Genomic DNA, 25,059 nt, shown 5'->3' with positions numbered 1-25,059 from the left:
CGTCACTGCATGATTAGAGTACGGGAATCGTACCAGCTCACACTGTACCATAGTAGTAAATGGAAGTAATGCGTGGGCCAGGACCGAAAATAACAGGATTTCTTCTGTCCAGATTTCTCATGATGTGCCAAATACAGAAGTGTCACATTGTTTTTCAACAACTATAATGTGCTTCAAGCAAAGTCTAAGAGAACAGTGGGATAACAAAGATAAGGTGATTACCTGATCATTATAATCAATGATGAGGCATTGAGGATGAAATGTTTATAACTAATTCATTTCTTGAATTAAGCTGCTCCCCTTGCTTCTAAGCACCTCCCTACTGCCCCATCATCTCCCTTAGAAACTCCTACTACCCCCACTTTGGGAACCACCACTCTTAGAGTATCAGCAGAAATAGATGAATGGGATCAAGATTTCAAAACAAGCACACTGATATATTCTACATGAGATGATAAACAAAACAAAGGTAATAAAAAGAAGGCATCACCCAACTTAACACAATCTGAGAAAAGGAAAGGCCTTGTTGTGGACAACTTTAATGCAGGTGTTCAAGATAAATTTTAAATCCACAGAATCTATCCCAGCCCCTTTATTGACATCAGGCTGGGAAAAGGAACAAGTACCATCTGAGTGGACCAAAGGGTTAAGAAAAAGAAGCTTAATAATTGCAAAAAAAAGCCAATTTTTACATTTTTGCCTGTACTGAGCAAAGTACTGCACAGGATTATATTTCAGCATATAAAGATCTTTCTCATAGAGATCAAGGCAGTTTTTACTTTCATGGGCTCAAAACTAGATCTTTGCTGTGTTTTTAAACAATTACACAGTGTTGCAGGTGCCTGGAACGCACTGCCGGGGTGCTGGTAGGGACATTCAAGTGACTCTTAGATAGGCACATGGATGAAAGAAAAATGAAGGCTATGTGAGAGGGAGGGGTTAGATTGATCTTGGAGTCGGTTAAAAGTTCAGCACAACATCATGAGCCGAAGTGCCTGTACTGTTCAATGTAATATGTTCTAAATATTCAAAGAACTACATGTTTTGTAAAGGTAACTACCATAGTAGTTCAGTGTCCAAGAAGCCTTTTGACATCATTCATGGGTAGTACATTCTGGAAGCATATGGAATCGCCTTCTGTATAACTAGCAACACCAAAAGCTTTATTCTTAGTTCACACACAGTGTTGAACAAAGTAAACTCAAAACTGAAGTCAAAACAAGAATGTGTAAGGGTGTGTAGTTTTATTCAGTACTGCCACTGACTCATTAATATGATGGATAACAGCCACGAGATATTAAACACCCTTCTTATCATTTGAAGACTCGGCCCTGATTCTCTATCACATGTACAAAGTGAAGTGAAAATTTAAAGCAGTATGACAGATATTACTACCTTCTGAAAACAGAAAGCGATTCAGAAAGTGAAGTGGTGCAGCTAATCGGAGGGCAAATTGGCAATTTAATCTTGGGAGCAGATGGCAAGGCCGATATACTATAAGAGAACTTTGCATCATTTTTTATTAAGGTAGATGCTGTTGTTGGAATCTTGAGTTACAGGATCAGAGCTGTACAGCATAGAGACAAGATCATGACCCACCGCATCTTTGCTGAGCAACATGCCTATCTACGCTAATCCCACACCTTCCGTATCCCTTTATACCCTGCTTATTTGAGTAGCTGTCCGGAGACCTCTTAATTCAACTGTCATTCAACCATACATGTAGACACAGCCAAACAAAACAGTGGTCCTCCAGGCCCAAAGTGCAAAACACTGTACCAACAGCACCAAGTACATATAAGTAGTCATAAAGTTACAGAACACAACAGCACAGAAAAAGGCCCTTCAGCCCATTAGTCAATACTAGATAATTAATCTGGTTAGTCCCATCGACCTGCATCTGACCTTCATACCCCTCCCATTGGTGTAGCTATCCAAATTTCTCTTAAATGTTGCAATTGACGCGGCATACACCACTTGCTCTGGCAGCTCATTCCACACTCACCTCCTTGAGTGAAGATGTTACTCCTCTTAAAAGTTTCACCTTTCACCCTTAACACATGACCCTTAGTTGTAGTTTCACCCAACCTCAGTGGAAAAAGCCCGTTTGCATTTACACTACCTATACCCCTCAATTTTGTATACCTATATCAAATTTACCCTTAATCTTCTATGTTCTAGGAAATAAAGTCCTGACCTATTCAACCTTTCCCTATAACTCAGGTCATCATGTCCCAGCAACATCCTTGTAAATTTTCTCTGTACTCTTTCAATCTTATTTATATCTTTCCTGTAAGTAGGTGACCAAAACTGCACACAATACTCCAAATTAGGCCTCACCAAAGACTTATACAATTTCAACATAACACCCCAACTCCTGTACTCAATACATTAATATATGAAGGCCAAAAGCTTTCTTTACAGCCCTACCTGTGACACTGCTTTCAAGGAATTATGGATCTGTATTCCATGATCCCTCAGTTTTACTGCACTCCTCAGTGCCCTACCATTCACTTTGTAAGTTCTACCCTGGTTTGTCCTCCAAAAGTGCAACACCTCACTTGTCTGCATTAGATTCTACCATTTTTCAGCTCATTTTTCCAGATCTCAATACAAACTTTAATCCCCGAGTTATCCCAGTAATATTTGAAGATTCTCGAATAGCAATTGCAAGAGGTTCTAATGCAATATCAAATAATAGGGGACTAAGAGGACAGCCTTGTCGAGTACCACGAAAGAGAGGAAAAAAAGGTGAGTTTAAAGAGTTAGTACGAACCGAGGCTACAGGGGAGTGATATAACAGTTTAATCCAGGATATAAATTTCAAGCTAAAATTAAACATTTCAAGCACCTTAAATAAATAAGGCCATTCTACTCTATCAAAAGCTTTCTCGGCATCTAAAGAAATAACACACTCAGGAACATTTTGTGAGGGAGTATAAACGATATTTAACAATGTACGAATATTATAAAAAGAGTAACGACCTTTAATAAAACCCGTTTGGTCTTCCGAAATAATAGAAGGAAGTACTTTTTCTAGTCTATTTGCTAATAACTTAGAAAAAACTTTAGAATCAACATTTAATAAAGATATTGGTCTATAAGATGCACATTGAGCAGGGTCTTTATCCTTCTTTAGTATTAAAGAAATTGATGCTCTATTAAAAGATTCCGGAAGTTTACCAAGTTTCAAAGAAGCCTCAAAAACCTTATAGAGCCAAGGAATCAATAAAGAAGCAAAACATTTATAAAATTCAACGGTAAACCCATCAGGGCCAGGAGCTTTCCCCAGATTCATAGAAAAAATAACATTCTTAATCTCATCCATTGTAATGGAAGTATCTAATAAAGAAGACATATCCTGTGAAATCTGAGGGAAGTCTAACTTATCTAAAAAATCATTCATATATTTAGAATCTCGAGGAGACTCTGATTGATATAAAGAAGAATAAAAATCACAAAAGGTTTGATTGATCCCCACATGATCCAATATCAATCGATCATTTTGGTTATAAATCTGATTGATTTGAGATTTAACATAATTAGATTTCAATTGATTAGCCAGCAGCTTGCCAATTTTATCACTATGAACATAAAAATCACTTCTTGTTTTCTTTAATTGGTTTACAATCGAGGACGAGAGTAGTAAACTGTGTTCCATTTGAAGTTCAGTTCTTTGTTTGTATAGCTCCTCAGAAGGAGCCATAACATATTTCTTATCAATTTCTTTAATCTTGTCCACAATTGCCATCTCCTCCTGCTTCTGTTTCTTCCTCAAAGCAACGGAATACGAAATAATCTGACCCCGAATATAGGCTTTAAAAGTGTCCCAAAGAGTGTTAACCGAAATATCTTCTGTATGGTTAATTGTAAAAAAAAGCTCAATCTGTTCATTCATAAAATTAACAAAGTCCAAGTCCTGAAGCAACAGCGAATTAAAACGCCATTGTCTATTGTTTGGTATATTGGCCATAATTTTAATAGAAAGCTTAAGTGGAGCATGATCCGAAATGGTTATAGAATCATAATCACATTTAATCACTGAAGGAATGAGACGAGAATCAATAAAAAAATAATCAATTCTTGAATAGGAATGATGAACATGTGAAAAAAAGGAAAAATCTTTTTCCTGAGGATGCAGAAAACGCCAAATGTCCGTCGACCCAGAATCAGAAAGAAAAAAATTAATCAAATTTGCAGATTTATTAGGTAAAGTCCGTAAAGGAGCCGAACGGTCCAAAGCTGGAGATAAACAGGTATTAAGATCTCCGCCCCAAATCAATGAAAACTCGTTCAAATTCGGAAACTGATCAAACAATGATTTATAAAATTCCGGACAATCCATATTAGGAGCATAAACATTAACCAAAACTACTTTTTTATTAAATAGTAAACCACTAACCAATAAAAATCTACCATTCGGATCAGAGATAATATCCTGTTGTATAAAAGTAACTGAGGAATCTATAAAAATAGAGACGCCTCGAATCTTAGCATTGGAGTTCGAATGAAATTGTTGACCCTTCCAGAATTTGAAAAAACGTAGTCTGTCCCCCCTCCGTACATGGGTCTCTTGTAAAAATAAAATTTGTGCTTTAAGTCTCCGGAACACTTTAAAAACTTTTTTTCTTTTAATAGGATGATTAAGACCATTAGTATTCCAGGAGACAAAATTAATAATAGACTCCATAAATCCTAAAGTCAACCCACAACAAGGAGGATTGACAATAGGCGCGACCCACAAACCCGGAGAGGAAACAGAACATACAAAAGATACCGGGGAAAAGGACGCAATCAGTACTTCAATAATGTATATAGCCCAAAGAAAAACAAACTAAAACGTGAAGCCCCTCCCACCACCCCCCACCCCAAGACCCCAAGGCAAAATCTAAAGCAGACCCGCCAGAAAGAAGCAAGCGCTAAAACTACCCCCATGACTTCCGGTATACGCTCCCTAAAAAAAAGGTATAAATATGAAAAGGATCAGCTAATTGTAAAACAGTAAAAAAAATAAGTAAAAAAAAGTTAACTCAATTAGAATACACACAGAACAGAACAAAAGCCGGAAAATATATATTAAAAAAAACCACAATAAACCTCAAACTCATGAATAGACACAGCAACAAAAAAAAATAGGATTATTAACATAAAGTGATTATAAAAAGCAAAACAGAATAAAATTTAAAAAAAAACTACAAAATTTAAGGCCGCACAGGAAATACGTAAGATGACAAAAGGGAAGTAACCACCCAGAATCCCCTGGGAAAAGAAAGAAATGACGCAGTTAAAAAGAAAGTTTAGCAGCCATATTAAGAAATCAAAAGTAAACTTTTCTGCCCAAATAGGGCACAGAAAAGTTAAAACCAACCAATTCACAGCCTCCGATCAACGGAGAAAATTAAAAAAAAAGGCAATTAAGATGTTGAAGATGAAAGTTGATCCAGATAACTCTGGGCATCCGATGGAGAATCAAAAAAACGAAGGGCTCCATCTAACATGCGAATCCTTAGACGTGCAGGGTACAGCAGCGCTGGTCTTAAATCCATCTTATAGAATTCCGACATCACGGATCTGTAACGGACCCGTTGGTCCCAGATTGGTTTACTGAAATCTTCCACGAATCGGAACTTAAGATCCGAAAAATCAATGAAACCTTTAGATCGAGCGAATCGAAACAGTCTCTCCTTGTCTTGAAAGTAATGAAAACGTAAAATAACATGCCTAGGTCTATCTGACCTAGACGAGTATGATGGGATTCTGTGAACACGATCCAGTAGCGGTGGTTGGTCAGGAAATACAGTAGGGAATGCATCTTTTAAAAGTTGAGAGAAATATTTCATGGGGTTGTTAGCTTCAACGGCTTCTCTCACGCCGATCATTCGTAAATTCTGCCGTCGCATTCTAGATTCCAAGTCAGAGTTTTTATAAGTCAAAAAGTCAAGTTTCTTCTTCATTACATTAATTGTTTCTTCGATTTTCCCCATCTTAAGCTCACTTTGTTGCGCGAATTTTTGAAGATCAGATATAGCCGACTGATGTTCCGCAATACATGTTTGCATCTTATCAATTAAATCGGCAATTTTCTGGAAATTAGTTGAGATTTCCGCATGAATCAGGTCTTTAACAAAGCCTGCAATTTCTGTACGAATCATCTCCCTAACAGAGGTTGAAATTTCCCTCTGAATTAACTCCGATATCGCTTTCAAAGTCACCGGTGATTCAGTCGGAGGGAGATCCGTAGCTTTCGGTTTAGCCGAAGGTTTACCATCCTTGCCGTTTTTCCCGTTCTTAGACATAGCAGATCTAAGTATCATCCAATTGTCAGAGAATTCAGTTTAATTCAAAGTATTGTAAAAATTGATGCCTTAATGGTTAATTAAAGTATAGCTGACCATAGAGAAAAAAAAACTCAGAGGTAATGGAGCGAGTCAAGAACGCGACTTCACTCCATGAGCGCTACCGGAAGTCCCCCAATACAAACTTTGATAGTCTTTCTCACTGTCCTCTACATCCCCAATCTTAGTGCCATTTGCTAATTTGCTGATCCAGTTAACCATATTATCATCCAGCTCGTTAATATAGATGACAAACAATGGATCCAGCACTGATCCCTGAGTCACACGACTAATCACAGGCTTGCAGTCAGAGAGGCAACCATCTACTACCACTCTCTAGCTTCTCCTGTGAAGCAAACCTCTAATCCAATTTACTACCTCATCTTGAATGCTGAGTGACTGAACCTTTTTGACCAGCCTCCCATGCGGGACCTCGTCAAATGCATTACTAAAGTCCAATTCCATAGATTCACCACCCTCTGGCTAAAGAAATTCCTCCTCATCTCCATTCTAAATGAATGTCCCTCTATTCTGAGGGTGTGCCCTCTGGTCGTAGACTCCCCCACTATAGGAAACAAACTCTCCACAGCAACTCTATCTTGGCCTTTCAACATTTGATAGGTTTCAATGAGATCACCCTTCATTCTTCCAAATTCCAGCGAGTACAGGTCCAGAGCCATCAAACGTTCTTCATACGTGAAGCCTTTCATTCCTGGAATCATTTTCGTGAACCTCCTCTGAACCTTCTCCAATGTCAGCACAGCCTTTCTTAGATAAGTGGCCCTAAAAATATTCCAAGTGAGGCCTCACCAGTGCCTTATAAAACCTCAGCATTACATCCTTATTTTTACGTTCTCATCCTCTCAAAATGAATGTTAGCATTACATTTGCCTTCCTTATCATCAACACATCCTACCAGTTAACCTTTAGAGAATCCTGCAATAGGACCCCAAGTCCCATTGCACCTCAGAATTTAACCATACACTCTCCAACACTATATTCCATTTGCCACTTCTTTGCCCTTTCTCCTAATCTCTCCAAGTCCTTCTGTAGCCTCCCTGCTTCCTCAACACTAGCTGCCCCTCCCCCTATCTTCATATCACCTGCAAACTTGGCTACAAAGCCATCACTGTCAGCCAAACCATTGACATATACGGTAATGTAAAAAAAGCAGTCCCAAAACTGAACCCTGTGGAACACCACTAGTCACCAGCAGCCAATCAGGAAAGGTTCCTTTATTTCCCGCTCTATGCCTCCTGACAATCAACCAATCCCCTAACCATTCTAGTATCTTTCCTGTATTACCTCTCAAAGTGCAGTGATATTATGGTCACTGTCTCATAAGGGTTTCTTTACCTTAAGCACCCAAATCAAATCTGGTTCATTACACAATACCTGATACAGAATAGCCTTTCCCCTCGTGGGCTCAACCACAAGCTGCTCTGAAAATCCACCTGACAGGCATTCTAGAAATTCTCTCCTTTGGGATCCAGCCCCAACCTGATTTTCCCCAATGTACCTGCATACGGAAACCCCCAAATGACTATTTTAATATTGCCCTTTGGATTTGCGTTTTCTATCCTCTGTTGTAATCTATAGCCCACTTCCTAGCTACTATTCGGAGGCCTGTACACAACTCCTATCGGGGTCTTTTTACCTTTCCATTTTCTTAACTCTATCCCCAAGGATTCTACATCTTCCGATCAGATTTTACCTCTTTCGAAGGATTTGATTTCAATTTTACCAACGGAGCCACAACGTCCCCTCTGCCTATCCTTTCAATACAACATGTATCCTTAAGCTCCCAACTATAATCTTCTTTCAGCCATGACTCAATCTCTAACTGTGCTATAAGATCACCTACCTTATTCTGTATATTGTGCACTTTCAAATATAACACCTTTAGTCCTGTATTCATTTATTTTCAATTTTATCCCCATGCTACACCACAACTCATCCCACTGACTGCAATTTTGCCCTATCATCTACCACATTCCTCAGTCTCGCTACACACTGCATCTACTTGTATACCAACTGCCCCATCCTCAGCCCTATCACTCTGGTTCCTAGCCCTCTGCTAAATTAGCTTAAATCCTCTCCAACAGCTCTAGCAAACCGGCCTGCAAGGATACTGGTCCTCTCTGGGTTCAAGTGTAACCTGTCCCTTTTGTACAGGTTGTACCTTCCCCAGAAGAGATCTTAATGATCCAGAAATCTGAACCCCTCTCTCCTACACCAGTTCCTCAGTCACACAATCATCTGCCAAATGCTGTTTCTTCCCCTCACTGTCACGTGGCATGGGCAACAATCCAGAGATTACTACACTGGAGGTCCTGCTTTACAGCTTTCTGCCTAACTCCCTAAATTTTCTCTTCATGACCTCCTCAGTTTTCCTACCTTTGTCATTGGTGCCATTATGCAACAAGACATCTGGCTGTTCGCCTTTCCCCTTTAGAATACCGTGAACCCGGTGCGAGATGTCTCTGACCCTGACACCTAGAAGGTAACATACCATCCGGGTGACTTTTTCACATCCAGAGAATCTCATGCCCACCCCTCTAACTACGGAATCCCTATCATGACTGTACTCCTCTTTGTCCCCTTTCCCATTACTGATTTCAGGGTCAGTAGCCCATAACTTACTGGCTTATTCTTGGAGCCTTTCTTTAACAATGGAACAACACTAGCTTTCCTCCATTCCTTTGGCACCTCCACCGTGGCTAAAGATGTTTTAAATGACTCTGCTAGAACCCCCGCAATTTCTGCAATTTCATCTCACAGGATCTAAGGGAACACAGTTACCTACTTCAATTTGCCTCAAGACAGCAAACACCGGACAGGCTGAGTTAAGATGGCACCAAGTGGCCGCCTCTTAGTTCATCTGCGAAAAACAACTTAATTCCTCTCTTTAATGTCTTTTTTTTTTATCCTTTTCAAGGTGGTTGGGGTTCTATCGAAGTCCTGATCTGAAAGTGACACTCAAACTGCGTTTTCTTTTTATACGGTTGATGAGTTCCTGTTCTTGGATGGCGCCTCTGGGGGACGGCCCTGCATGGTCCTGTGGACGACCGAATTCAGGCCAGTGTTGTCGACTGAGGCATTGCGGGAGATAGAACATCTGGATTTTGCTGAGGCAGATATATTGAAAAACAACGCGGAAGACTGTAATATCATAACAACGACTGTCATTCTCCCCTTTCGCTGTGAAAATGGGTGATATCTCTCTGTGCCTTGTCAGTCCTGCCCCTCTTGCAATCAAGTCTCACGAATGGCTACAATGCCATTATTCCACGTGCTGATCCATGTCCTAAGCTCATCCGCCATTCCTACAATATTTCTTGCATTGCAGTATAAGCAGCTCTGAACACTAGGCCCACCATGCTTGACCTTTCATCTTTTGACTTTGTATGTTGGCTTAACGATATTTTTTCCCCCACAGCCATTCCACTATCTGATCTGGTACTCTGGTTCCCATCACCCTGCAGCTCTAGTTTGAACTCCCATCTCCCCACGCCACCCCCTCCTGTGCAGCACTAGAATAGTTTTACTACGATAGCAGTGAAACACATGGTCACTAAAAAATATATAGCCCAAGTCCCTGAATATCATGACCTGAAGATTGATAGTGTATTGGATGTTGTCCTACATGTCACGTCATGTTCTGCTGAAAGGTTTGAGACCTAAAATACAAGTTGTTTTTCTCTCTTTGCTACAGGTATCTGAAACATTTCACGTATTTATTTAAGACACATTTGTGAATACGAATGACCTAAAAAACAAACATCGATAACATTGAGGTAAATGAAGATGATATGACAAGCATGCTGGTTGGCATATATGGTTGGCTTGTTTCTATGCTAAAAAACAAAGGCCAGATGACAATACCAGGAAAATAGGCCAATAATGTTTCAGTGGGTTTATTCAGATGCATCAGATCTTTCAATACTGTATTGAAGCAAGGCCTTTGGCTCAGTGAGTCTACACCAACTGTCAAGCGTCTATTAACAAGAATCGCATTTTGTTCTCCCCATATTACAAATAAAATGCCGCCAGATTCTCCCACTACCTTCATACAACTTACTGTGGGCTATTATCCAATGAACCCACACATTTCTGGCAGGTGGGAAGAAACAGGAAGAGGTAAAGAAATCCAACATAAAGGCAGGGAGAATGTGCACACACCTACAGTGACAGCACCAGAGTTCAGGATTGCACCAGGGTCACTGGAGCTCTACTACTTGCTTTGCTCTATGTAAGACATTATCCAAGTTGCTACTGATAGCAACCAAGAAAATAATTGTAGTAAGTGTCCTGTTAGGAAAGTTAGATTAAGGTTAATTTTATCCTGCCATAAGAATATTGTAGCAGAAATGCAGTAGCACTCTAACTTAGCATTACTTAACAGCATCCAATTTTAAAAAATCACCAATGATACTTTACCGGCTTCTGGTTCCAGGAACAACGACAGTGCCCAAATCTTCATTTCGTTTTTGTAAAATAGTAGCAAATCGGTTCCGGATCTTGGAGTGTGGTCTTGGGCTTTCCTCAGTGACTGAGCGGTCCAAGGGCACCTCCAGTTCAGGAGGAGATGGTCGATCCAGGCACTCTGAAACATCTTTTTTCGTTTTCTTATCATTTGGAAATGTGTACTGACTTAACAAGTCTCCATCTGACAGACTTTCATCTGGTGGTTCAAAGCAAAAATTTTTAAGCCAGCAGTATTTGTATACAACAATAGAATTACTCAGTTTTGTTTTAATTTCATCAAACCCTCCTGAAAATCAGTTGGTTAGATACAAGCTATTGATGATTTCCCACCAAAGAATATTTCTATTACTCTATCTACACAAGGACTATTTGAAGAAAGTATTCTGATCAGAACACTCTTTCCCCCCACGAGAAATCCATTACAATGCATAAGAGACCTACCTAATGCAAGTGAGATTAAGAAGAAAATCAATAAATCAATTATTTAAAATTACTTATCAGGTAACCCATATTCTTTTAAAGGAAGAAAATTTTGAGAACCTCTGACATCTTCAGAAATACAAGACTGTAACATTAAAAAATGCAGAGGCAAGAACTATGAACAAAACCAGAAAATTCTGGAAACTAAAATTTAGAGTTCAGATGGCATCTGTAGAAAGTTAAACAGAGTTAGTGATTCTGAACAAAGGTCTTCAATAACTAGTCCAGTTATGTTCCCGAGGAAATCAAACTTTTGCTTTACAGTACAACCTTATAGTACGGGATAGCTTTGTTGATGGATAATTAATTTAAAAATTAATAAAAGATCCAAAACTGGTTTGGTATTGTCACAATTACTGCAATACAGTGAAAAATTTGTCTTGCACACTATCATTACAGATCAATTCATTATGATAGTGCACTGAATTGAAACAAGAGTACAGAATAAATTATTACAATTACAGAGAAAGGAGGTGGAGCTTAGGAGTGATGATGGCGCTTAACGGCAACTCCTTTGCTTGCATCTTCGGAAGCAGCTCTATTTCCACCATTAGTATCTTTATTTTTCCCTTTCAGGGTTCTTTTGAAGACCCTGACCTGGAGTTACATACAGGCTTTGGTTCTTTGCGGGAATGGGACCTGTTCTTGGGGCTCCATGACTTGCCATTATTCGACACGCCAACGATTTGGCCCGAGAGTCTCGATCGTGTTCGGAAGCCTAAGATCTCGGGGCTCTGGAGATGGGTGGATCGTGGGTTGGTGTCACGGCAGGAGATTCGTGTTGTCGGGGAGGCCAGAAAATCTTTCGCTGTGGGCCCAAAGACACGAAGTCTTTGCGATATTCAGACACAGAGCTCGAAAAAGTGACGAAATGGTCTTTTAATATTGTAAACCAGTGGGTTGTTATGTCTCCCGCTTGCTGTGAAAATGGGGGACACCTTCCTCTCCCTTGCCAGGGAGAGAGAGAACTTGTGGGTTGTCGAATGTCGGATGAGATGTGAAGCCCTGTGTCTGTGTCTTTGCTATCGCTTAGCTCACGCTTATGCTCGGTAGCGGTGGGGGGAGGGGGGAATTGTTGCTCGCCACGGCTTACGCACGGGAGGGGGGAGCTGGGGGGACTTTGGGGTTCTCGTGTTTAACTGTCGTTCATTCTTTGGGGCACTTCTCTTTTCGTGGATGTTTGCAAAGAGAAAGTATTTCAGGTTGTATATTGTATACATTTCTCTGATATTAAATTTGACCTTTGAACCTTTGAGTGTGCAGTGCAGGTAGACAAAAAGGTGGAAAGTCACAAGGAGGGGAATGGGAAATCAAGAATCCATCTTATTGTACTAGGGAACCATTTAAAACTCTTATAGCAGTGGAATAGAAGCTGTCCCTGAGCCTCATGAAACACATCTTCAGGCTTTTTTATCTTCTGTCTGACAGGAGAAGGAAGAAGACAGAATGTCTGGGTGGGTGGAATATTTGATTATGCTGGCTGCTTTACTAAGGTAGTGAGAAGTGTAGACAGAGTCCATGGAGGGGAGGATGGTTTCTGTGATGAACTGAGTGGTGTCCACCGTTCTCTGTGGTTTCTTGCAGTCGTGGGCACAGCAGTTGCCATTATGCTTACAGATTGGATGTTTTCTATGGTGCATTGATAAAAATTGGTGAGGTTCGAAGGAAACATGCCCAATCTTTTTTACCACTCTGAAGAAGCACAGACACTGATGAGCTATCTTGTCTGTGGCTGATACATGTTTGAGCCAGGACAGGCTATTAATGATGTTCACTTCTAGGAACTTCGAACTCTCAAACCTCTTGACATTGGCACTATTGGTGGAAACAGGAGCATGTGCACTGTCCACATTCCTAAAGTCAATAACTAGCTCATTCAATTTGCTGACATTGACGGAGAAATTGTTGCCGTACACCATGTCACTAAGTCTCCATTTCCTTCTTGTACCGACTCGCTGTTATTTGAGATATGGAGTATTAGAACCATAGAACACTACAGCACAGAAAACAGGCCATTCGGCCCTTCTAGTCTGTGCCGAAACATTATTCCGCTAGTCCCATTGACCTGCATCCAGCCCATAACCCTCCAGACCTCTCCCATCCATGTACCTATCCAATTTATTCTTAAAACTTAAGAGTGAGCCCGCATTTACCGCGTCAGATGGCAGCTCGTTCCACACTCCCACCACTCTCTGAGTGAAGTAGTTCCCCCTAAACCTTTCCCCTTTCACCCTAAAACCATGTCCTCTCATATTTATCTCTCCTAATCTAAGTGGAAAGAGCCTATTCACATTTATTCTGTCTATACCCCCCATAATTTTGTAAACCTCTATCAAGTCTCCCCTCATTCTTCTACGCTCCAAGGAATAAAGTCCTAACCTGTTCAATCTGTAACTCAACTCCTGAAGACCCGGCAACATCCTAGTAAATCTTCTCTGCACTCTTTCAATCTTACTGATATCCTTCTTATAGTTAGGTGACCAGAACTGTACATAATACTCCAAATTTGGCCTCACCAATGTCTTATACAGGGAACGTCGACTCAGACCATGAGAGGCCTGCGTCGGGCATTTTCATGCCTTACAAGGTGCAGATTGGAAGTCTGTGTGGGGCGCCACTCCTCACACAGACTAGAGCAATGTGTGATTAAGTGCCCTGCTCAAGGACACAAACACACTGCCACAGCTGAGGCTCGAACTAGCGACCTTGAGATCACCAGACAAACGCCTTAACCACTTGGTCATGTGCCCAACACAACCTCCCCATAACATCCCAATTCCTATACTCAATACTTTGATTTATGAATGCCAGGAAGCCAAATGCCTTCTTTAAAACCCTGTCTACCTGTGACGCCACTTTCAGGGAATTATGTATCTGAAACTGTGCTCTCATGTGGATAGGGTGGTGAAGAAAGCTTTTGGTATGCTGGCCTTTATTAATCAGAGCATTGAGTATAGGAGTTGGGATGTAATGTTGAAATTGTATAGGGCATTGGTAAGGCCAAATTTGGAGTATTGTGTTCATTTCTGGTCACTGAATTATAGGAAAGATGTCAATAAAATTGAGAGAGTACAGAGGAGATTTACTAAAATGTTGTCTGGGTTTCATCTCCTAAGTTACAGAGAAAGGCTGAACAAGTTGGGTCTTTATTCTTTGGAGTGTAGAAGGTTGAGAGGTTACTTGATAGAGGTGTTTAAAATTATGAGGGGGATTGATAGAGTTGACGTGGTTAGACTTTTTCCATTGAGAGTGGGGAAGATTCAAACAAGAGGGCATGGGTTGAGAATTAGAGGACAAAAGTTTAGGGGTAACATGAGGGGGAACTTCTTTACTCACAGAGTGGCAGCTGTATGGAACGAGCTTCCAGCTGAAGTGGTTGAGGCAGGTTCGATGTTGTCGTTCAAAGTTAAATTGGATAGATATATGGACAGGAAAGGAATGGAGGGTTATGGGCTGAGTGCAGGTCAGTGGGACTAGGTGAGAGTAAGAGTTCGGCACGGACTAGAAGGGCCGAGATGGCCTGCTTCCGTGCTGTAATTGTTACATGGTTATATCATCTGCAAACTTGTAGATGGAGTTAGACCCAAATCAGGCCCTACAGTGATGAGTGTACAAGGAAGCAGATGCAGCCTTGTAGGTTGCTAGTGTTGTGAATATTATTGGCAAAGGTGTTGCTGCCTATCCTTACTGATTGCAGTCTGTTGGTAAGGAAGTCAAAAATTTTGTTGTAAAGGGAGGTGTTGAGTTCCAGGTTTAGGAGTTAGGAGATGAGTTTGCTTGGAATTATAGTATTCTGCAGATCTATAGTCATGAAACAACAGTCTAACATAGGTACCTTTACAGTCCAGATGTTCCAGAGATGAGTATAAGACCAAGGAGACCAAGTCTGTTGTTGACTTGTTTCAGCACCGGGCAAATTGCAGAGGGTCAAGGTTGTCTGGGAGGCTGAAGTTAATGTATGCTTTGACCAGCCTCTCAAAGCACTTCAAGATGGTGGATGTCAGAGCCACCAAATGGTAGACATTAAGGCACATTATCTTGTTTTTCCTCAGGTACTGGAATGATAATGGTATTCTTAAAGCAGGTAGAATCCTCAGATTGAAGTAGGACGAGGTTGAATATGTCTGCTAATATACCAGCCCCCTGATAAGCACAAGATCTAAGGACACTCTATAAGGTTTGCAATAGTGACTGAGAGCTCAGGTGCATTGGAGCCTATTGGGATGGATGGTGACATTCCATAAGACCATAAGACAAAGGAGCAGAAATAGGCCATTCGGCCCATCGAGTCTGCTCTGCCATTTTATCATGAGCTGATCCATTCTCTTATTTAGTTCCACTCCCCCGCCTTCTCACCATAACCTTTGATGCCCTGGCTACTCAGATACCTATCAATCTCTGCCTTAAATACACCCAATGACTTGGCCTCCACTGCTGCCCGTGGCAACAAATTCCATAGATTCACCACCCTCTGACTAAAAAAATTTTTTCACATTTCTGTTCTGAAAGGGCGCCCTTCAATCCTTAAGTCATGCCCTCTCGTACTAGACTCCCCCATCATGGGAAACAACTTTGCCACATCCAATGCCCTTCTATTTAAAAGTTGCATGGAACACTTTAAGCTCATTGGGAAGAGACGCTGGCAATGCTGCCTGACTTCGTTTTAGAGGTTGCATATATATATATGAATATATATAAATATATATATTCTTGCCACAACTGATGGCTGGATTGGGACTCTACTTTGGACTTACAGAGGTAAAGACACACTAGGAAAAAATAATAGAAGATTTTGAAGGGGGAAGAGGTATCCAAAGTGAAATCGAATGGGGGGGGAGGGGGGCGAAGGTAGAAAAAACAGCCTCTACAGAAGCGCTATGATAAATTAAGTGGCTAAGTGTTGGGTATTTGAAATTGCAACATTACGTGACCTATTTCAAAGGAATAAATGAAAGGTTTGTATGGGATTGGGAGATGCAGAAGCAGGCAATGCAGTGAACATGCTTGTAATCAAGATGATAGAAGTAGGAGGATACAATTACTAACAAAGCGAGTCACAAATTAAACTGAAATTATTACCGTGTAGTAACAAAATGGCCAAGTTTCTGCATTATTGTTTGAATACTAACAAGAGTTATGTCATTTGTTTTCCGGTATTTAAACTTTAAATTACTCGGTGTTATCATTTCAGAGGATCTGTCCTGGGTTAGGCACATGTGCCATTATGAAGAAAGCACCGCAGCACCTCTACTTTCTTAGAAGTTTGCAAAGGTTTGGTATGTCATCAAAAAGTTTGACAAAATTCTATAGATGTGTGGTGGAGAGTATATTGACTGGTTGCATCACAGCCTCATATGGAAACACTAATGCCTTAAATGGAAAAGTCTACAAAAATGCAATGGATATGGCCCAGTCCATCACAGGTAAAGCCCTTCCCACCACTGAACCCAGTTACATGCAGGAAAGCAACATCCATCAAGGGCCTCCAACATCCAGGCAATGCTCTCTTCTTACTGCTGCCATCAGGAATGCGGTACAGAAGCCTCAGTAGCCACACCACCAGATTAAGGAACATTTGGGTCTAGAACCAGAGGGGATAACTTCACTCACCCTATTACTGAACTGTTCAAACCACCTATGGATTCACTTTCAAGAACTCTTCGTCTCATGTTCTTGATATTTATTGCTTTTCTCCCCCTTTATTTTTTATTTGCTCTGTTTGTAGTCTTTCGCACATTGGTTGTTTGTCTGTACTGTTGGGTGCAGTCCTTTATAATGGTTTCTCTGAAGCTCTGATGCCTTCAAGTTTTTCACCATTTGATAGTATTCGGGTTATTTTCTAAGATCAAATTGAACAATCTCACATTCGAGAGCAATTCTTGGACTGCAATTCTTAGACAGCATGAACTTTCTCAGGGTATCATTTGAACAATGGGATCTAGCGACTTTCAGGCTAACAAATGGTCAGAAAGAGGGGAAGTGTATCTACAGGCTCGATGAGATTAATTTTAATGAGCCTGAACATTATAGTTTTTTGTAATCCATTAGCTGTGTCATTTTTGGTAAGAATGCTATCATAAATTCTGACAACTGTATTACACATTGAAATCTATTTGCCAGTCACACAACTCTTGATTATAATGCCATTTTTTGGCTTTCTATCCCATGATCCAAGCCATTAAAAATAGTGAACAGTCATTGCCCCAACAGATGGTGCTAGTCACCATTAGTCACATTGTCAACTTAAGATCCTGAGGTTTCTACCAATTCTGTCTACTTCCACTCTAGCCATCATTTTCATCATACAGGTCAATAAATTTTCCTTAAATCTCACAAGGAATAATCAGTGAGGATGTAGGATAAGTATTCAGAATATATGAACTGGGTTGTTTTGTTAACTAGCTATTTTTAAAAAAGCTTACCTTCCCTTACTCTTTTAGCCAGTACCACTCTGTTGAGGTGTTTTAAATTTTTAATATTGATCACTCGTTCCATATCTCGGGTGCATGGTTTTTCTGGTGATAGTTCTGCTTTTGGGACTGTAAGTTCATTTTCATATGGTCTGTATTCTTTGTTCCATATACTCAGCATATGCAGAGCTTTCTTATTTGTCTCATTGTCATTCCACCCACTGGACCTTCTTGGCAGAATCTAATAAAAGGAAAATAATAAGTAGCCAAACTTCTCTATTGGACCGAAGCAGAGAAACATACGTCATAATTTCTCCTTTCAAAACATTAGGACTTCAGAAGTGCTCCACTGACTGCAATACTTTCACAGTTATAAAAGGGATACCCTTTCATCAATTTTCCAATAAGACTCCACAAACACCAAAATTATGTTTTAATTAATTTGATTGTGGTTTATATTCATCAGTAGAAATCAAGAAAAAAAAAGTGCGTACTTTTAAGTTCAAGTTAAATGTATTAGAAATTCTGAATGGAAACCAAGTAGTAAAATTGGAATCCAAAATTAGGACTGCTTTTGCAGCAAGAAAGTTTCATTTATGCATGTTGTTTTTTAGAAGCTATTTATAATGCCTATTTCACATGCATTTCAGAATAGCTTGACATATTAACTCAGAAAATGACAGTTTGAGATTGATGCAAGCTGAAGGCAGTATCTGTCAGTCACTGTTATGCATTTGGCAGTATTTTTCTCACAAGCCCCATGCCCATCTTACAGAAGCGATTACTATCTGCTCCAGGATAGAAGCAAAACAAATTACATTATAGTAGATGATATCACAAATGGATGTATGACAAAATAATTTAATAAATTGAACAGAATATGCAGGTTACTTATCCATACACCAGTCTCATATAATATCCATGAGATTGAGAAGTACTGCAGAAAGCTTTAAAAATAACTTCAGTTGACTTAATACTGAAAGGTGCAAAACAAAATGATAAAATTTGCACTTACAATTTAGAATCATTGAATATACAGTACCTGTGAAGTGTATGGACTGAAGTTGTCTATGAATTCTGAAGTCTTAATATCTATATTTCCAAGAGCAATATGAAGAGCTTTCTCATCACCAAAGTGACTAAAGAAGACAAGTTAAGGAACAAGCACAAATGGAAAATACTATTCAGGAAATTAAATAGAGTGGACACCATTCATGCTAAACAGGATTGATAGACAATGAAGTTCAAAACCAAACGTGCCAAAGATCAAAAAATATCAATCAGAATAAATCAAAACATATTATGTTAATACCAGTTTAAAAAAACATGACCCAACATAATCCCACCTCCCAACCTTGGTCTGTGCCTCTGCAGGTCTTCAAGTACCCACCCAAGGATTAATTAAATGCGATGAAGATGTCCTTCTCCACCTTAAGTTTAGGCAGCAAATTTTGTGAAGATTTTTACTCCTCATGTTAATGAAGGATGCAAGTAATAAAGTCAATTCAATTCAATTTCAGACTGCTAATGCCCTATACTTTCTCTACAATTATGTATGGCATTGTACTGATGCCACAAAGTCGACAAATTTCACAACATATGCTGGTGATATTAAATCTGATTCTGATCCTTTCACTACCCACTCTTTGTTGGGATGCAAAGATGAAGTTCTCCTGGTACTTGCCTTCCACCCTACCTGCTTTGGGAAATTGATAAATTATGTTCACTGGTATGAAGTTGCATTTTGCAACTACAACATCATTTGATCCTTGCCCTCAGTCTAATTGCTCCCACTCATTAACTAGATAACTTTGATTGCATCCTATTGCTATGGTGACCCTGGTTTTACCCTAACAAAGATATCCTACTCCCCCACATTCTCTGCAGCTTACAGATATATTTAGACTTTTTTCCAGTTCTGATGAAGGATTTTACATCCTCATCTCAGACAGAGTGCTGAGTATTTCATAGATTATCTAGGCTTTCTACAATTTCCCAGTCTTGACAACATTCTTATAATTCTCTGCATCATCTGAAACCACATTTTACTATGTCATTATCGGGACTGTGCACAGTTATCTGTGGCCTACCTAAAGTTGTACACGGTTCGAGCACACTATTTCTGTTTTTGTATTCGATGCTTATTTAACAAATTAACATTGAGAAGTGGCAGATGGAGTTCAACCCAGAAGAGTGAGAAGTTATTCACTTTGGAAGGCCGAACATGAAGATACAGTAGATTTAATAGCAAGATTCTTAGCAGTGGGGAGAAACAGAAATCTTGAGGTCCACATTTATGGATCCCTCAAAGTTGGTGCACAAGTTGATAGGGTGTTTAAGAAGGTGTATGGTGTGGTGGCCTTCATTAGTCAGGGAATTGAGTTCCAGAGACTCGAAGTAATGTTGCAGTTCTATATAACTTGGAGTATTGTGTTCAGTTCTGATCATTTCATTATAGGAAAGATGTGGAAGTTTAGAGAGGGAACTGAGATTTTCCAGAATGCTGCCTAGATGAGAGAGCATGTCTTATGAAGAAGGTTGAGCGAGCTAGGGCTTCTCACTTTAGAAGAGAAGTGACTTAACAGAAGTGCAAAGAAATGATAAAAGACAGTGATAGAGTTGACAGCTAGAGACTTTTCCCAAGGCCTGTACTTTCTATATTCTACAGTATGTTTAATTGATTTGTCCTGCTCTTTGTTACACTTCAAGGTCCTTTGTTGTTCCACAACATTAACATCCTCCCATTTAGTGAATATTATTTTGCCTTGAACAACTCCCATGTGAATTACCTCAGATTTCCCTGGATTTGTAATTTTTCTTCCAATTGACAGACTATCATGCTCTGTAGTCTAACACTCAAGGCTGTGGATCAAAATTGTCACTTTCCTTTGGACTTCATTGAAAAGCCTGCCCTGTGGCAACTCATCATAAGCTTTACGAAAATCAAGGCAGACAATCAACACACAGCCCTTGTTAACTCTTCTTGTTACTCCTCAAGTAAAATTAAAACAAATTGGTCAGATACGATATTCCCCTAAAAGAGATAGGTCAAATGGATTTGTTAAGTCTGCACTTTCCCCATGTGCAGGCTTATACTGATCCTTGAGAATTCAGTACAATTCCAACTACTAAAATTAAGCCAACAGCCCAATTATTACAAACAAGGGAAAATCTGCAGATGCTGGAAATCAAAACAATACACACTAAATGCTGGAGGAACTCAGCAAGCCTGGCAGCCCCTATGGAAAAGTCCCGATGAAGGGTCTCAGCTCGAAACATCGACTCTTCTCCATCGATGCTGCCTGGCCTGCTCAGCCCAATTATTTCTCCCTTTTGAACAATGACACATTAACAGGTTTTTCAATTCTCTGACACATCTTGTGTAACCAGAAGGGAATAAAAAAATTATCAGAGGTTCCGCTTTAAAAAAACAGATGGACACTTCACAGTAGAATTGGCCATTTCTCACATAAACAGAATTCTACACTTCGACATGACTTACGTTTTTAGAATTTGTATCAGAACTAGCTGGTCTTGTTATTGATTGTCCATATATGATATTTAACTCAGTTTTTCTTTTCCAACCTACAGTGCCTGATCTGCTGGGTAACTCACATAACTGGGACCAGCATTTGACAACCTTTTACATATCCCTTTGTGTTCTCAAACTGCCCCCGTGACCTTCCCACGTAGATGGCTTCATCAACATCTTATCACCAACGGCAACCCTGGCTCACCTCAGTGATATTCTTTGTTCTTGACTTAATTTAATGGCACCACAGATACGAGGGGCCAAGCGGCCCATTCCAAATCCCATTTCTAATGGTTTTGTGCACCTGGACATATACCCATTTTGACAGATGGTAAGCCTCTTAATGCTTCCCTCATGCAATATTTTCTTCATGCATTGACATGGTTCTTTTTCTTTTGTGCTGACAGGTGCAAAATGTCCGTTAAGAATCATATCCGTGTCCTGCAATTACACATATGGGTTCGCTGTATGATCTCTAATAGGCTCTTTTTCTTTAGTTACTCCTTCATTCTACATGTTCACATAAATCATTGTATTTTCTTAGATTTTAGCCTACCAATATTTTAATTGATTTCCCAATTTGTATTTAGCTCCTAAATATTCTACACATTTCCAAGCTTTCAGCTATCTTAATCTGAGTGTTCAACATAAACTTCAACAAAATTGTTCTGCAACCTGTAACACTGAATTTAGTACTTATTCTTTTGCTTTGTGGGAAATGCTTACTTTGAAACTCAATGAATCTCATTCCTAAATGGAATTTCCAATCCCACTGCTCCAAGAGTGATTTACCTTTGAATTACTAGAAAATAAACTAAATTAATATGATGCATACAAATATATGACAATATCTGCTTCTTTTAAATTTGCATAAGAATGGATAAAAAAACACAGACTGCATATGCAGAAAGATGTTATATCATACCACTGTAGCATAGTGGTTAGCACAACTTTTACAGCGCCAGTTATGAGACTAGGGTTCAACTCTTGCTGCTGTATATAAAGAGTTTTTATGTTCTCCCCGTAACCTCCATGTGGCCCGGTTTCCTCCCAGATTCCAAATATGTATGAGTTAGGGTTAGTTACAATAATTGACAAGGGTTAATGTGCAAAATTGCAATGGTATGTACAGTGCTTTCATATAAAAAATTACAATTCATCTTCTTTTATCCAGAAATGGCCTTCCTTTCTCTGGTAACCATGGAATCAAAATTGGTAACATGGTTGAACTGACTGCTAACATAAATTAAGCTCAATAACCACAATACACAAATAATGATTCTTCTGCAACATAGATTACTTTCTTTTTCTGAGTTGAAGTTTGGTGAAGCTGCAAGCAATACCCAAATACTGTGGGGTGGTTCACCTTCAAGCAGCTGCAGCACCTTGCAAATGTTATTCTAGAAACAAGTCATTTCAAGAATGGTGTAAGGAAACGATATTGATAACGAGGCCAGGATCTTGCACTCCAAAGCAACTTTGTACAAATGTTTCTCCACCTACACTTTCTTCCTTCAGCTTTATTCACTATTTTTAAATCGAAATTTTAGGCACTGACATCCAAATAGTGCAAGAGGGCCGAAGTGTTCAAATGATAAAGAATGTGGTGTGAGGAATACCAGACTATATTTTATCACTACCATACCACTTCAACATATTGCCAGGGCAGGCTTGCAAGCTTTAGCTATCTGCTTAACTTCTGCAACTGCTTACTTCCTCCACACCCCCACACCTGTTTCTTCAGAGCCACCCCAAACATTAATATTGTACAAGCGACCGTTTTCTTTGCATTCACATAAATGCACTTTTAAAAAAATTTTTTAAAAATCTGGTTAAACAATAATGTAAAGGATACTGCCCAGCATAGTCAAGAGATTTTGGATCAACACCATCAGAATAATCATTTAAAGGAACAAGCTTCCGCTTCAATGGATCGAACACTAATTGATATAGAAATGTGTTATTTGCCCTGATGAAGCCATTTATATATTCATCTGGTACAATCACATTTGTCTTCAAATATTGTCCCATTTTCTTGATCACCTATAAAAGAGACAAAAAGAATAAGCAGTAGTTAGATAAACAATTTATGCCATCCAAAACACACTGCACAATTTTGATAAAGCTTTCCATTAAAGTAGCAAAATTAAGCCAAATTGGGCAAAATCTCAGGGTCAAATGGACCTACCGTTATGATATCTGGATTGTTAGCAACCCGCAGCAATTTGCATGCTTTGGCCAAACCAATTCCATGGATAGATGGCAAATAATCGCACCCTGATAAAATGCACATGTATCTAAACTTCTCTTCAGTGAAGACATCTCCCAGTTGCTTGCATTTGCCAAAACGAGCCTTGTCAATTTCCATGCCATTCCCACACTTGTCCACTTTTAGTACAACCTAAAAGCACAGTAAGAAAAGACGCTTACAAATTATTCAGCTGATTTGATATCACAATTTTTCTTGACTTCTGTTAATACTCTTATTCATATAGTGTGCAGAATGTTTTTAAAAAAAGATTGATTCTTCAACTGGCCCTTGAAAAATCAGACAGACATGCAAAGAATAATCAAGAGCAATAAATTATCAACCACAAGAAATAAGAAATAGTTAAGGTGGTTGGCCTCATTTCCCCATCTAACTGTAAAGGCAAGGGAACATCAATGCATATAGATTTCTCCTTCGCACCACTATCTTCCTCTTGCCAACAAATCTAAGTCCTGGATAATAGTATATTATAACATGATAGAATAGACTGGTTCAAGAAGGAGGCTCACTACTATCTTCAAGGCGAATAAATCCAAATTCTAAACTGATTTTCTTAAAATCCCATATATGCTCAAGTAGTTAATATCTGCTGGGGAGAAAAAGTCTGTATAACAATCTACTCCTTTCCAATTATTAACTGTAATAATAATAATAATACTAATAATATCAAGAAGTACTGCTGTTAGCTACCACTCTTCTTCAAGTTTCTTGATTTGACTTTGTATGACTAACATTAGGACAAAGTAGTTATCTTATCCCTTTATATTAAAATTGTTTAAGGTTTTCCACTTACTTTTTTACATCCAAATGCCAACAGGTCAGAATCTTCTGTGATTACTGCTTGAGCTATGCCAATCTTGTTTAAATAAGCCAACTGAGCATCAGCTTCATAAGGTGCAACAATACAATCCATTCCTTTTGCTCTTGCAGCCTGTATCCATATCAAAAAAGAATGCTGTTAAACATGCTTGTGTTGTTTCTGTACCAACACATTGACACCAGTGAAATCATGCAAGTACCAGCCAGGCATTCTTCCACAAGGGAAAAGGAAATCATTATTTGATGAAGCTGAACCTTGGTCAAATATTTGTATTGGTTATTTCCCATGCATAGATATCTGTAGAGGTTGTGTGATAAGGGAATTGAAAATACAGGCTACATATGCATACTCCAAAAATGACAAGTAATGATGTGCCAGGGTCATGAATTTGTAACTTAAATATCTGATACTATCACAAACCTCTACTATAAGTAAATATTTTAAACAATTTTAAAGCCTGTCCTTCCAAATTGTGTTTTCTTTATTTATAGATTCTTTCAATTTATTTCATTTATTCCTGGGAATTGCCAATGGCTTTTTTGTTTTGATGTTGCTCTTCCTCTTTCTGAGAAAGAGTACATCAAAATCTGAAAGGTGCATTTTATAAACATCCATGTGTCATAGAGTTAGAGTCTTACAGCATGGAAACGGGCCACGATGCAGAACTTTTCTTCCGCCGTCTCCGAGCCTACTTCTTCAGCAAGGACTCTTCCACCCCCACCGAT

The 25,059-nt window shown here is 39.3% G+C and overlaps 1 protein-coding gene across 1 annotated transcript in view; it reads right to left on the bottom strand.

Moving 5' to 3' along the window:
* Positions 1 to 25,059, bottom strand: part of exo1 (exonuclease 1) — a 46,797-nt gene that overhangs the window by 7,675 nt on the left and 14,063 nt on the right. The window contains exons 5-10 of the mRNA XM_063055547.1: positions 24,308 to 24,445; positions 23,434 to 23,646; positions 23,101 to 23,288; positions 18,756 to 18,852; positions 17,726 to 17,954; positions 10,776 to 11,019 (exon numbers count right to left, since the gene is read on the bottom strand). Of these exons, the coding sequence (XP_062911617.1) occupies positions 10,776 to 11,019; positions 17,726 to 17,954; positions 18,756 to 18,852; positions 23,101 to 23,288; positions 23,434 to 23,646; positions 24,308 to 24,445 (1,109 nt within the window). The remainder of the gene's footprint in view (positions 1 to 10,775; positions 11,020 to 17,725; positions 17,955 to 18,755; positions 18,853 to 23,100; positions 23,289 to 23,433; positions 23,647 to 24,307; positions 24,446 to 25,059) is intronic.

This window comes from Mobula hypostoma, chromosome 8, assembly GCF_963921235.1.
Source record: "Mobula hypostoma chromosome 8, sMobHyp1.1, whole genome shotgun sequence".
Classification (NCBI taxonomy): domain Eukaryota; kingdom Metazoa; phylum Chordata; class Chondrichthyes; order Myliobatiformes; family Myliobatidae; genus Mobula; species Mobula hypostoma.
The sequence above is the reverse complement of the archived record's forward strand: the minus strand, read 5'-3'. Positions and strand labels throughout refer to the sequence as shown.